Below are 14,977 nucleotides of genomic sequence, written 5' to 3'. Positions count from 1 at the left end.
CAAGACCAAGTGGCAGAGCTGGAACTCATAGCAGGCCACACTGACTGCAGGATGTGTGTTCTTCAGGGACAAGGCACTGCTGGGAGTCACTCTCGGACCCGCGGCTCCCAGTGCCCCATACAATCCAAGATCCATGATCCTTGCCCTACGATCCCTGCCAGCCACCGGCTCTGAGCTCATACTGAGTGGTGAGTGCAGTCCTCCAGAAGGTTACCCTCCCAGGCCTGCTGGCTTGCTCATTTTCTCCAGGCCCCAGAGAAGCCCTTCTGGCCTTCCATGAACTATCCCCCTGCCCCCCTGGCCCTCTGCTAAGGTCTACCTATTCAATGTCTATGAAATATACCTCCTTTGGAGGAGTCTTACATTCCGTCATGAATAAGCCTGGGAGGAGCTGCAAAGGGCTCTTTTGCATGTTGTCCCACTCCGCTGATGGAGGAGGACAAATGCAGAGCTTAGGGCTGGACGGGGTCATGGGGATGGCTCGTGTGGCAAGACTCTGCAGCCATGGCCAGGAAACCCGGCTGCTCTGCTCAACCCCCACTGGTCCCTATTCTCTAGGGAGCTGTGGAAGGTGGGAGGCGGTAGATACCCCCTTCTTGTGTCCTTGGGCTGGGAGTGGGAGCTGAGGTTTCCTCCTGGAGCAGTGCTGGGGGTGTCTGGACACGGCTGAAACAGGAGCTCTGAGACCCCTGGACTGCAGCCTCAGTGGTATGCTCTTGAACTCCACATGAGCGGTGGCAACCCCAGGGACAGCAGCCTGAATACTCTCTGCATAAGATACCCAGGGCTACCTATCTCTTGCAATACTCCAGAATCCAGAGTCTAAGTCTGAGGGCCACCATGCAGCACTCATGGTGACTCTTCCAAACAAGAAGGCCTCAACGACTAAGAAAGAGACACATCTAGAGCACCTGGGTGGCTCAGTAGGTTAAGTGTCTGCCTTTGGCTCAGGTCGTGATCTCGAGGTCCCGGGATCGAGTCCCGCATCGGGCTCTCTGCTCAGCAGGAAGCCTGCTTCCTCCTCTCTTCTCTCTCTGTCTGCCTCTTTGCCTACTTGTGATCTCTCTCTGTCAAATAAATAAATAAATGAATAAATCTTAAAAAAAAAAAGAAAGAACAAAAAGAAAGAGACACATCCAGGAGGGACATGTGTGGGGTAGTGTCCAGTGGCAAAACCTTCACTGGCCCTGTCCAGATCAGCTTTGCTAAGATTAAGTACCACAGTCATGTGACCAACCAAAAATATGACTAATAATAACAATAATAATAATAGCAATGCTGTCACGGACAGAGCACTCACTATAGTGCCAGGCACTATTCTGACAACTTAAAAACATTAACTTATTTGTTCCTCACAACAAACACATGAAGCAGGTACCGCTATGACCACCACTTTACAGGGGAGGCTGGGAAAGGTGAGGAGCCAGCCCTGGCCCACCATGTGCTGAGGTAGCCTCCAGCAGCAGCCACAGCTTGGGGAGAGATGAGTGCCAAGCACTTTGCAAGGAACCCCTCATGCACTCCTCACAGGAATCTAGGAGGAGCCACATTGCTCCCATGGCACAGTCGAAGAAACTGAGACCCAGAGAGAATTAGTGATCTGCTCATGATCAGAGAGTTGACAAGAGTTTTATTTGCTGGACTTGAAAACCCAGTGTTCAAAACTGTTATGTTCTAAGGTCTGAAAGGGAAAGCGTCCACCCAGGAGCCAGGGCTGGTTCTCAGCGCTCACACAGGCTGAAGGGAAGGGCGTCTATGACTGACACAGTCAGAACCCAGCAAAGCTGTCAGCTTCTCCTTGAGCTTTGGTGCTGGCCCGCCTGCCTTGTATAATCACCACCCATAACCCTTGAAGGCTGGGAGATGTGGGGGTTGGCTATCCTCGTCCCTGATAAGAAGGCTCCATCTCCCAGGCCTCTGTCCAGCCAGCCACAGGCACAGCTTCCATGGGGCCACATTGCAGGGATGACAGGTCCTTTTCTCCTATCCTTTAAGGAAGAACTTCAGGTCACTCTTTGATGTTCTGGAAAGTTTACCATTCTTTCCCTGCCCTTATCCAACCACTGAAACAAAACAAAACAAAGAAGCTTTATTCTGCTTTTGAGCTACTTCCTCTTGTATTACACACTCTTCTGATTTACATCTCTGCCCCCAAGACGTTAAACCTGGGATGTAGACCTCAGCGAAGACATGCACTCAGAAAAACAACTACTGAATACATGGACAGCTTTGAATCCTGCTGACCTCCCCTCGTCTCCAGCTCTCCCTCAGCCCCAAATCTCTCATACATGTGCTCTGCATCCTGGACTTCCCTCTGGGATGTGCACACTTCAAGGTTTTATTTTTAAATATATATATATATATATATATATATATTTATTTATTTGACAGACAGAGATCAAAAGCAGGCAGAGAGACAGGTGGGGGGTGGGGGGTGGGAAACAGGCTCCCTGCTGAGCAGAGAACGCAAGGCAGGGCTTGATCCCAGGAACCTGACCCTGGGATCATGACCTGAGCCAAAAGAAGAGGCTTAACCCACTGAGCCACCCGGGCACCCCTACTCTTCAAGGTTTTAAATTCCTTAAGAACTTGGACCTTCCCTCAAAAACAGAGTATGCACTATTTACTCCAAATAATAGTTAATGTGGATTTGAAGTCTCCACACATCCTGGAAGGAACTCTGTCTCCCCATCTCTGTAGTGATGTAGTGCTTGTACCCTAGCAAAGAAAAAAATAACCCAAGTAAAAAATGAGCAAAAGAGCCAAATGGCTATTTTTCCAAAGAAGATACGTGAATGGCCAACAGACACATGAAAAGATGCTCGTCATTATTAATCATCAGGGAAATGCAAATCAAAACCACAATTAGGTATCACTTCACCCTCTTAGATGATTATTATCAAAAATGCAAGAAACAACAAGTGTTGATGAAGACCTGGAGAAAAAGGAACACTCGCGCACTGTTGGTGGGGATGCAAACTGGTGCAGCCACTGTGGATGACAATATGAAAAATCCTCAAAAAATTAAAAATACATATACAAATGCCACATGATACAACAATTCTATTTCTGGAAATACATCCAAAGGAAATGAAAACACTCCATTGAAGATAGGTATGAACTCCTATGTTCATAGCAAGCTTATTTATAATACATCAAGACATGGAAACATCCTAAATGTCCACTGATGGATGAATGGATAGACAATTTGTGATTTGTATATCTCATATATATATATATATATATGTGTGTGTGTGTGTGTGTGTGTGTGTACACACACACATGCACACACCCAGAGAAATATTATTTGGCCATAAAAAGAAGGAAATCCTGCCATGTGTGACAACAGGAATAAATCCTGAAGGCATTATGCTAAGTAAAATGTTAGAGAAAGACCATACTGTCTGATCTTATTTATATGTGGAATCTAAAACACACACACAAAACCAAATTCATAGAAAAAGATATGAGATTTGTGGTCACTACAGGGGGTAGAGGAAGGGGGAATGGGATGACAGTGGTCGAGAGGTACAAACTTCCAGTTATAAGACGAATAAGTACAGGGGATGTAATGTACAACATCTGTAATTAACACTGCTGTATGGCATATTTGAAAATTGTTAGAGTAAATCTAAGACTTCTCATCACAAGAAAAAACATTTTCCTTTTTTTGGTTGTATATAAATGAGATGGTGGATGTTAACTAAACTTACTATATGGTAAACATTTCACAATATATGTAAGTTAAATCATTTATGCTGTATACCTTAGACCCATAAGTGTTATATGTCAATAATATCTCAATAAAACTGAGAAAAAAAGAAATACCTATTCATAAATTAAAAATAAAACAAAACAAAACACCGGGGTGCCTGGGTGGCTCAGCTGGTAAAACATCTGCCTTCGGCTCAGGTTGGACTCCCGGCTCGGTGAGTCTGCTTCACCCTCTCCCTCTGCATCTCTCCCCTACTCATGATCTCTCTCTTTCTCCCTATCTCAAACAAGTAAATTAAAAATCTTAAAAAAAAAAAAAAAGAGAGAGAGAGAGAGAACTTAGGGGCACCTGGGTGGCTCAGTTGATTAAGTGTCCAACTCTTGATTCCAGGGTCATGAGATCGAGCCCCACGTTGGGCTCTGCACTGAGTAAGGAGTGTACTTAAGATTCTCTCTCTCCCTGTCTCTGTACCCCTCCCTCCACCACATGCTCTCTCAAAACAAAACGAAACAAAAAACTTACCCAGAGAGATCTGGCCTTCGTCCCAGCTCTTCTAAACCCCTAGAATAAAGAATTTGGTTGGCCTTTGTTACCAGTTCCTGGGAAGGAGCCCAAAATCCTTGGGACTTCCCAAGTCATAAGAGTGTCCAGCCCTGAGAGTTTATGTTAATTAGGCAACTCAGGGTGGGGACCAGCATCATCAGTAGTCCACAGTGTTATCAACTGCAGGGCCAGTGACCCAGTCAATCACACCTACAGGACAACACACCGGTGAAACTCTGGACATCAAAGTTCAGGTGAGCTGCCCTGCTTGGGAGTCCTCTGAGGGTCATCACACATCAGGTGCCAGGGAGGTGGCACATTCTGACTCGATGGGGAGAAAACAGAGGAAGCTTCATGTTTGGGACCCTCCTAGCCCTCACCCTCTGTTGTTCTGTTGGCTCGGTGGTACTAATATCTTCTTGTTGTAACACAGCTTTAACCCTATGTCTAGTGCTTTCCTGAGTTCTGTGGGTCACTCCAGCGAATTACAGAACCTGAAAAAGTAGGATAAACTTTAGAATTTGTAGCCAATAGGCCAAAAGTGAGGTCAGACTGGGAACCTTGAAATTTGCAGCTCATGTCCTAAGTGAGGGCCGTCTCGTGGAGGCCATGCACTTAACCTTAAGTATAACCCAATTCCAAATGGTCAGCGTTAGAAGTCATTGCACTGGGTTTGGCAAACTCGAGACACAGTCCAGCAGAAGGATCCAAAATATAGTCACAGGGCCTTCCTCATACACTTACCTGGATCCTGCCCTTCACAGAGCACAAGGCACTGTAAAAGATCCAAAGTTCAGGAACCACTTTAGCAGTAATCTTTTCTATGTGACCTGAGGAAATCAGTAGGGAGAAGAAGGTCAGAAAGCAGGGGAAGGGAGTGGACGGGATAGAGAGGAAAAAAGCTAAGTGATGCTGAGCCACAGGAATCCTGCTCCACCTGAGAGAGCAGCAGGGGCCACAGGAATTAGACTAAGGCAGCAGGGCTGGTTGTGGGCCGCTGACAAAGACAACCAATTTGTAAACCAGGAAGATTATGGTTCTTTTTCCAATTAGCTGAGGACGGATTTAAATTCCATTTACAAAGTGGTCATTCCTGACACGTTGAGATAGATAGGCTTTGCGGAGGGCCCCTGCATTGCTAAGGACCTGTGGGTCCGATGTGACCCAGACTAAGTCCCACATGATGGCACCAGTCTTCTGCCAAAGTCCTAAACCTGAAGGAATGGCATGCCTGAGCGCTGGGATAGGAGAGAGTCTGTGCCCATTACTCTCCTTCTACCTAGAGAAAGAACCCCAGGTCAGCTTTTCCACAAGAGGAGAGTTTCCAAGATGCCACCCATACTTGGAAGAAGCCAAGCTGAAACACTATTCAAGTCAAACTTTCTTGTTATTACTCTATCTTTCCCCGGGAGGACTGCACTAAAACAAATTCGGACACCTGTGGCCTCTTCCTTCTATGCAAACAAAAAGCCAGCAGCAACCCCAAGCTGATAAGATTAATCTAAAGAACAAATTATGGTGTAATTTCCTATGCTGATACTTTGTAGTTAATTAAAAAAAAAAGGTTTCATTTTCCTATTGGTATGATTTCACAGGAACATTTTACCTGTTTCTGTGAGGTATTTTTTCTCCTGGAAGAGAGGTGCTGATTGGCCCCAAATGACTGACAACCTGGTGTAACGAAAATTTCCAATTTCCCTCATTTTCCTTCAGTTTCAGCAATTTTAAATCTATATATAGAGATATCTTTGTCAGAATTGCATTGTGAGCCTCTCCTAGTAAACTGATTTGTCTCATATTGTCATTGCAAACAGAGATCTATTAATGGGTCTCACCTCCCAACTGATTCCAACTCTGGTCTGCTTACTAGCACTCACCGGCACTTTCATCCACGGACATAACTTCAGTATTGCCATTAAGGAGATCATCAAAACGTTGAACATCCTCACAGCGAGAAACGTGAGTAAGCTATCAGGCACCATCTCTCCAGATGTTCTGGAGAAGCCGTGGGTACTTCTTAAACTATGAGAAGAACACCACAGCGTCCAGAGAAGTTGGTGGTTGGTGGTTGGTGACAGCCAGGGAGCAGAGTGGAGATATCTCTGCAGGAGCTTTTTTGTCCTGAGGGATGGTAGGAAATTGGCTTGGTTCGAGGAAGGAGGGCCGCCTGGCCAGGATGTCCCTGCACAGTTGGAAGTGACTCTGTCTCTTGCCCTCTCGTTCTGGGCCAGGACTCATGCATGGAGCTGACCGTCACCGAAGTCTTCACTGCCCCAAAGGTAAGAGCTGTTCCGGGGTCTGCTTTGGCATGTGAGTGGCTTGGGAGAGGAAAGCCATCCACAGGTGTTCAAACAAGAAACTTTTTTTTTAACAGAAAGTGAACAGACCCAAACTAACTACAGGGTGTTAGATGTTTTTAAGAATGAGAATTCTGATCTTTACTCCCAAGCATGTTTTAGTGTTTCTGGTTTCACTTGATTTAGAAGATAGGTAATGGAAAGCTTGGATTTTTGTGATCCTAATTCAAATCCTGGTCAAGGAAGAGGTCCTCTTTTCCTCCTATATCCCAGCCTAGTACCTGGAATACAGGAGGTGCTCAATAAATGCTTGCTGAAGGAAAGTTTTTCTGGCCTGCACATTTCTGAAAAACCAAATGGTGTCACAAAAAGAGATATGGAGATTACAGGTCGAGGGAGCTTTCATTTTGTCTAAGAGACTTCCTATGGCAACAGAGAAGGTATCGCCAGAGCCCCTCCTTTTCCGCAGCCTGGTCACCTAACAACCCACTAGCTCCGGGGGCGGCTCTCCAGAGACCCTCGGCTGCAATGTCCTGCCAAGCCCTTTCCAGCTTGGTCCAGAACTGCCCTACCATGTGGGGTTCCACACATCCCTGGCCCTGGCTGCTTGGGCATCTCGCCTTTCAGCCTCTTGCACCGTCTCACCCCCGCCCCTCTATCTTTAGTGGGAGGAGACAGATTTGACAGCTGATAGTGCATTTTCTCTGACAAACATATGACTACAGCCATGTCAATAGGTTTGTGCACATCAGTTCCTGTTTTCATGGAAACACAAGACTGAGAATGAAAAACCCAAAGCTTCAATTTGCCAGTGGTCTTCTAACCGCCTGCTTTCCACGTGGACAGCGGGGATGGGGTGGCCGGGAGGGCAGCTACGCAGGTTAGCACAGCCACATCCCAGCACCGGGGCCACAGAACACATCCATCTTACTTTGTGAGGAAAACTGTTCCTTGGGCTTTGTCTGGACCATCTCATTAAAGATGAGTCCAGGAATCCGATAGACAATACTATGTAATATCATAATACAATCATATATATTATATAATATTAATACATAATGTACCATATTCTTTAATAATACATATTATATAATTTTATCCTCTAGAATCTCATCCTGTTTCAGACTCTGTCCATCAGGAGGCTGGAAGGATTTGGAGATTATATATACACATAGAATTATATAATATATAAATATAATCTATTAACATTTTATATACATAGCAAACAGTCAGGAGTCCAGTGGGCTGTGCCCTGGCTTCTCTGGATGGCACCATGCTGCTGAGAGGGCTCTATCAAAGCCAAGGACTGGGCCCCAAAGTGCCAAGTGTCTTGAAGTGACATAGATTGTGGCTTTAGCCACAGTTATGCCATTAACTAGCTATGTGGCCTTTGGCCAGTCTCCATATCTCCTTGTGCCTCAGTTTCCAAATATGAAGATATGAAAGTGATTTTGAAAGTTGTTGGAATCCAGTTCTTGAGTTAGTGGAAAGTGTTACTATAAAATTTTATAACTCTTGGTTAAAGGCAAAAACTGGTTATAGAGGAGCAGTAATTCTAAGAAGGGACCTGTGGCTGGAAAGGATCCAAATCTCTGTGACTCCAGTCTGGGCCAGTTCTAGAAGACTCATCCTCACCAAGGTGCAGGCCAGGCCGCACCCTCTTTCTGTTGTTCATGGCCATCCTCTTCATCAGTAATCACATCGGCTCTCACTGCATGGGTAGGCATCTGCTGAAGCGAGTCCTCACAGTCCTTCTTTCCTCCTGTCTCACTGGCCTTCCTCAAACTGCTTCTATTCCTCCTGAATTACCAATCTCCTTCCATTCTTTCTTTCCCTCCAAGATATTACAGAATAAAGAAAGATATTACAATATAAGGAATATTACAGATATTACAGAAAAATGAAAGGCTATTATTTTCAAAACCCACAAAGGAGGTTATGTGGCAGGAAAAGCTACTTCCTTGTGTTCCCAAAGAAGGACACCTTTCCAAAATCCAATGTATCAATTTTCTTTCTTTGGGGGATCAAGAATTCTATTACCTCCAAGTCAGGTGGGATCCTGTTCTTGACAGTTGCTGGAGACAGTGAGGACCTGAGTCCTGGACTTCACAGGCAATGCTTGCCCGGTATCTCTGAAACTAAGGTGGTCTGAGAAAGAGCAAAGTGGAAAACAAGCAAGCTGGCTGGTCCATGACGGAATTCTTGGGTGGACCATTAGTGGGAGGTATTTCCACCTTTCGAAAGAGAGCTCGAATCATGATCCCTCAGAGTTCTTTGCCAACCCTCAAATTCTTTTTTTTTTTTTTTTCTAAGTAGAAGTAAAAGACTTTCTCATGTATAGCACTGGCTCACTAAATTTGGGCCGAGGTGGGGATAATGAGTACCAGACAATGAGGACTAGATGTTTATGGCCCTAAGTGAAGCTAGTCAAGAACCATGTTAGAAATCTAACAGCGTCTCCTGCCACAGGAGAAGCCCTAGATGCTGTTCTACCCTTTGCCGATGTTACCTTGAGAGATGGGCTTCTTTCTAGCATAAGCCCAAGTTCCCCTTTTCAGTCCCTTTTCCCCAGCAACTGTTAACTGCAAGGTCCACTAGGCCCCCGAGTGAGGACACCCTCATGCAGTGAAAGCTGGACGAACAGACTGGCAGCCATTGGTAAGGTGCAGGATCCTGTAGCTGTAATTCCAATGGAACTAAAACTTAAAAGTTCTTCACAAAAACTGCCTTGAGAGTTGGTTCTTTTAAAGTTTTTTTTCCCATTTGATTCAAACTCTTTTCAATTCCTATTTTATCCTAATTGCCTGTAGAAACACCTTCGAAGAATCTGTTTAGAGGGTGTTTTCCTGTATTATAAGGCCATATACTCAAAACTGAGGCAGTTTAATTTCTAGGCTCCAAGCCAAAGTTTCAGAAAAGTTGCATGAGATTTTGATGAAAAAATAAGCAAAGGGGCTTTTTCTTTTTGGTCTTCTTGAACCTCATTGTTCTCTCTCCAGAAGCACAGTTATCAGCCTAGATGTGCACAGCCAGCTAGTGTCTGCCTTCCCCCTTGACTTCACCATCTCTGCTCAACCATTAAGCCTCCAAAGATATGGAGACTGAGGGGGGTTTCTTGACTCTCACAGCCGAGACACTGGTGTTGCTCTTAATCTTCCAACTACAATCAGAGCCCAGGAGAGCTCTTAGCTGGTTCATTAAGTGCATGTCCTTCCAAAGGCCTTGCCAATGGGCCATCAAGGCCCACAAGGGAACAGGGAAGTTTTTGTAGCCTAGGGTTCTAGTACCTCTAGTCTAGGTCTAGGTCTAGATCTTCCTGGAAGATCTTTCCAGGAAGATCTTCCTGGAAAAACCCCTAAAATATAAAATGCACTTCTAGAATTTAGCCCAAAGACATTAGAGATGAACACAAAGATTTACACCAATGACTCACTGCCACTTTACTTTATTACCCAATTATGGTACAAATATGCTGCGTGGGCTCCCATGCAGCTCTCAATCCCGTGTTCTTATACACTACTCAATGACTTAACGCTTGTACTATGTATTGTGTTAAAAGGCTAAAAAACAGGGGCACCTGGGTGGCTCAGTGGGTTAAGCCGCTGCCTTCGGCTCAGGTCATGATCTCAGGATCCTGGGATCGAGCCCCGCATCAGGCTCTCTGCTCAGCAGGGAGCCTGCTTCCTCCTCCTCTCTCTCTCTGTCTGCCTCTCTGCCTACTCGTGATCGATCTCTGTCAAATAAATAAATAAAATCTTTTAAAAAAAAAAAGGCTAAAAAACAGATCAACAGTTGGTCCTCATTTTTTTTAAATGGGAAGATATTTATCAAGATATCAACATTTATCTCTGGCTGTTGGGATTGAGAGAATGCATTTTTGCTGAATACATATTATCTTTACAGTAAACATATATTACTTTAATAATCAGAAAAAAAATATGCAAGGATTTTAAAAATTGCCCCAACAGTACTTCTTATCTAAATCCCCTGCTGATGGGGTGCCTGGGTGGCTCAGTGGGTTAAGCCGCTGCCTTCGGCTCAGGTCATGATCCCAGGGTCCTGGGATCGAGTCCCACATCAGGCTCTCTGCTCAGCAAGGAGCCTGCTTCCCTCTCTCTCTCTCTGCCTGCCTCTCTGTCTACTTGTAATCTCTGTCTGTTAAATAAACAAATAAAATCTTAAAAAAAAAAAATAAATCCCCTGCTGATTTATGTTAATGTACATTGTGCCTCAGGGGGTCTAGGGGGCAGGCATGTGATTCTGCATTTCTTTTTTTTTTTTTTTTAAAGAGTTTATTTATTTAACAGACAGAGATCACAAGTAGGCAGAGAGGCAGGCAGAGAGAGAGAGGAGGAAACAGGCTCTCCACTGAGCAGAGAGCCCCATGCGGGGCTCGATCCCAGGACCCTGAGATCATGACCTGAGCTGAAGGCAGCGGCTTTAACCCACTGAGCCACCCAGGCGCCCTGATTCTGCATTTCTAACAAGCTCCCAGGTGATGTCCGTGCTGCTACTTCCTGGACCACACTTTGGGTGGCAAGGGACTAAAGCATGTCCTCACAGAGGCTGGAGACAGCTTGATCTGAGCTGGATCAGGCTCAAGCTAAGACCACTCTCCACACTCCATGACTTTGTTCTTCAGTGCAAAGTGAGAGGACACACCAGGCCTGATTTAGACTGTCACAATACCTCTCCCAGGTTGCCAAAAGAGCTGTTTTCCCACCTGTACATTCCCTCTTCTAAGGCCCAAACATCTCCAGAAAGAGCCATGTGGCCAAACACACATCTGGGCTGCCACCATTCCATAGAGGTTCTGACATTGCACCTCCTAGGCCAAAGGCCTCTTCTAGAAGCTGTGTCCGTAGTCCAGCTCAATTGCACCCTTTCCCAGAAGTTTCCTCTGAACTTGCACCTAGCCCTAATCTTGGCACACCTCTCCAGCTCTATGGGCAGATGTCTCCTCTACTTACATGGACTCTGAGCTTTGCACATGCTGCCATCTCCCACCATGGGGTAGGCTAAATGGAGAGCATGGCTCAAAGCAGCAACATCCAGGCCAAAGGATGGGCACTCATTTATTCAATAAGCATGTAGGATTCTACAGAAACCTGGACTTTACAACCTTACAGCACCGAGACAGAGCTCAAGCTGATGGCAAGCTAATATAGGCTTGCCTGGTAGAGAGAAACAGACCTAGATCATGGGAAGAGACCAATGGTTCTGGACTTAAACCCCCCACTCTGTCATTTACTAAGCTGAGTGCCTTTACTCAGGTAGACTTTCAACATAACCATCCAAGGTAAAAGAGAAGTTTGCTGCATTTGTAGGTAATGGGGAGGGGTGGTTTACTGAGGCCAGCAGCCTTCATTCACATGAAGGGAATATCTGAATACCTGATCCACAGTGAGCAAACTCACTTTCTCTACTTGCCCTCCTGAAAAGAAGCAATCACAGGGAAAACAGTCTCTCCCATGTTCCAGATAGAATTGGCTTATAGCTAACTGTGACATTTCTCTTTCTAGAACACAAGTGAGAAGGAAATCTTCTGCAGAGCTGCAACTGTGCTTCAGCAGCTCTCTACACACAATTGCTCCAACAGATTGCTCAGAGGACTTCACAGGAACCTCAGGAACATGGCAAACATGGTAAGCTCAATCATGCCGACCACTTGGCTCCTGACAGACAGCAGCCTAACTTCTAACCGGTCCTCCGTAAGAGTCTTAATACCCTTGATTAATTAACCCATTCGTTGCCTTGGCAACGAGTGCAAGGTGCTGTTCTAGACACTAGGGATACAGTGCCTGCTCTCACAGAATGTTCTAGTGGGGGAGTCAGAAAAGCAAACAAACAAGTAATATTATGTCCAGTAGTGATAAGTGCTATGAAGAAAACTAAAGGAATAAAGAATATAGGGGTCATGAGGGAGAGGGCTGACAGTTGGTGACATTATCTGAGCAAATATTTGAATTAAGTGAAGGAGCAGGCTACATGACTAACTGGGAAAAGAACATTCCAGGCAGAGGAAATAGCTGTGCGAAGGCCCTGAGGTAGAAATGAAGTTCACATGTTGAAAGATCAGTAGGAAAGCCAGGGTGGCTGTATCAGATTGAACAGAGGGGATTTTAGTAGATCACACATGGTCTCTGGTTTCTACCCTAATATGGCAGGATTCACCCACAGGGTTTGAGCAGAACAGAGACTACAGTCTGATTTATATAATTTAAAATGATCATTCTGGCTGCTGTGTGGTAAACAAATTGACTAGGGCTAAGCACAGAAGCAAGCTACCCTACTGGGAGGCCATCACAGTAATACAGGTTGGAGGTAATAGTGATTTCAACAGACTGGGAGCAATAAACATTAGATTTGGGATGTAACTATACATAGAGCCAGAAGACCCACTGTGAGGGGTGAGGGAATGAGTAAAAGGTGGCCTCTCAGTTCCTAGCCCGAGTCTTTTGGGAGATGGTTGGTGCCTAGAAAACTGGGCGCAAAGCAGAGCTGGAGGTTGAGCACAAGATCAGGAGTTCAATTTATCAATGCTAAGTTTGAGGTACCTCTTGGATAGCCAAGGGGAGATGCTGAGATCATAGAAAAGTCTGAGCCTTTGGGGAGAGGCCAGAACTTGCGATATAAAATGAAGAGTCCTCAGAAAGATGTTATTTAGAGTCCTAGATCTGAATGACATAGAGCAATTCAAGGACTGAGAACTGAGCCCAGAAGCACTCTCACAAGGGTCAGGAAGAAGAGGTCCAGTAAAAGAGACTGAGAAGTAGCCAGTGAGGTAGTAGGAAACTGAAGGGTGTGTAGTGCCCCAGATAGCAAGTGAAGAAGCTCTTAGTAAGGAGAGATCCAGTGTGTCACAGGTATCGGAAGGTCAGGTCAGATTAAGATGAGAATGGCCACAGGATCTGGAATGATAGCCTGACTGGAACAGGTTCCACAGAGAATACCAGTAGGGAGTGAAAAGAAAGGGGCAGTGAGTACAGAAAACTCTTTTGAGGTGTTTTGCTATAAGACTGCAGAGAAACAGAACAGATGAAGAACAGGAGTGAGTAAGGAAGTTCTTTTGAGGTGGGGCATATATCCAGCATGTTAATATACCAGGGAATGGTCCAGTAGGGAGTGGACAATTGATAGTGTACGAAAGAAGAAGAGCCCAGAATAGATGTTATCTAGTGCCAAGTGGAAGAACTGGGAAAATTCATCCCCTTACTGAGCCTGTCACCTGATTTCTAAGGGAAGGTAAAGGAATAGGGATCTGACATTGCACTTGTTCTGTTCAATCCTTTTAATTATCCTATAAAGTAGGCACAATTGTCCCCATCTACCAAGAGAGGAAAGTGAAGCTTTTATAAATGAAGTAGTTCATCCTAAGCAATGTAATTAATAAACTGACAGAGCTGAGGTCCAGACTGAAGCAGGGACCTGGGGTAGGCAGCTGGAATCCTTTTTACCCGAGGTGCTGTCAAGCTGGAGGATTGCTCTTCATGGGCAGGAGGGCTAATGGAAAGAATCTCTCTCTCCGCAGTCCAGGTGGCCATGCAGAAGGCCTAGTATGACAGTAGGCATTTCTGAGCCTCCCCCTAGGCAGAAGCTAGCTGTGGCATACCTCTCCAGTCTGTGGCACCCCCAAAGGTACGCAGTTTAGTGACCATTTCTAGGAGTTTATTAGCATACATAGAAGATGAGCAAACCGTGCTGGCCTCATGGCAGAGACACTCCCAATAAGACTAGACCAGAGGCCCTGCTTGTTTGAAAGAACTGTCTGGGTGGCAAGTGCCAGAGAAGACCTGACTCAAGTGGACAGGCATGAAAGACATACTCAGTGACTTAGCAATGAAAGCTAATGAAATGTTTCCTTTGCAGACCTGTTCGGTGAATGAAGTCAAGAAGAGTACACTGAAAGACTTCTTGGAAAGGCTAAAAGTGATCATGCAACAGAAATACTACAGGCACTGAAGCTGAATATTTTAATTTATGAGTTTTTAATAGCTTTATTTTTAAAATATTTATATATTTATAAATTATAAAATAAAGTATATGAAGAATCTAACAACATGGATGTCACTTCAATGGCATCGGCTCTATTTACTGGACAACTTTTGGGGAAACCAATTTAATTTACCAGGAGACTAAAATTGGTATAGAAGTAAAAGAAGAAAGACTGTTCCCCTCTCAAGGAGTTCCCTTTCCTGATGGGGATGTAATGCACACGTGATTAGAGAATATGAGGTCACACAGGACATACATGATAGGAGAGCGTGCACACTGGGTCCATGAGTACCACTAACTACCGACTAATGCTCAATTAAAAAAAAGCTGTTAACTGGATGCCTAGAACAATCCTCCCCCATTGGCCCATAGCTGTCACACTGTGTCTGTGCGGTGGGGAATGGAACTCCAGCACACTACATGGCTC

General features: G+C 45.1%; 1 protein-coding gene across 1 annotated transcript; it reads left to right on the top strand.

Moving 5' to 3' along the window:
* The first annotated feature begins 6,082 nt into the window (after positions 1–6,082).
* IL4 (interleukin 4) lies at positions 6,083–14,517 on the top strand. Its single transcript, XM_044240809.1, has 4 exons — positions 6,083–6,217; positions 6,490–6,537; positions 12,078–12,200; positions 14,425–14,517. Exons 1-4 carry the CDS (start codon positions 6,083–6,085, stop codon positions 14,515–14,517), a joined length of 399 nt encoding a protein of 132 aa, XP_044096744.1.
* Positions 14,518–14,977: the final 460 nt, after the last annotated feature.

The sequence above is a fragment of the Neovison vison genome, chromosome 1 (assembly GCF_020171115.1).
Source record: "Neovison vison isolate M4711 chromosome 1, ASM_NN_V1, whole genome shotgun sequence".
Taxonomy (NCBI): Eukaryota; Metazoa; Chordata; class Mammalia; order Carnivora; family Mustelidae; genus Neogale; species Neogale vison.
This window is presented reverse-complemented; position numbering and strand designations above follow the sequence as displayed.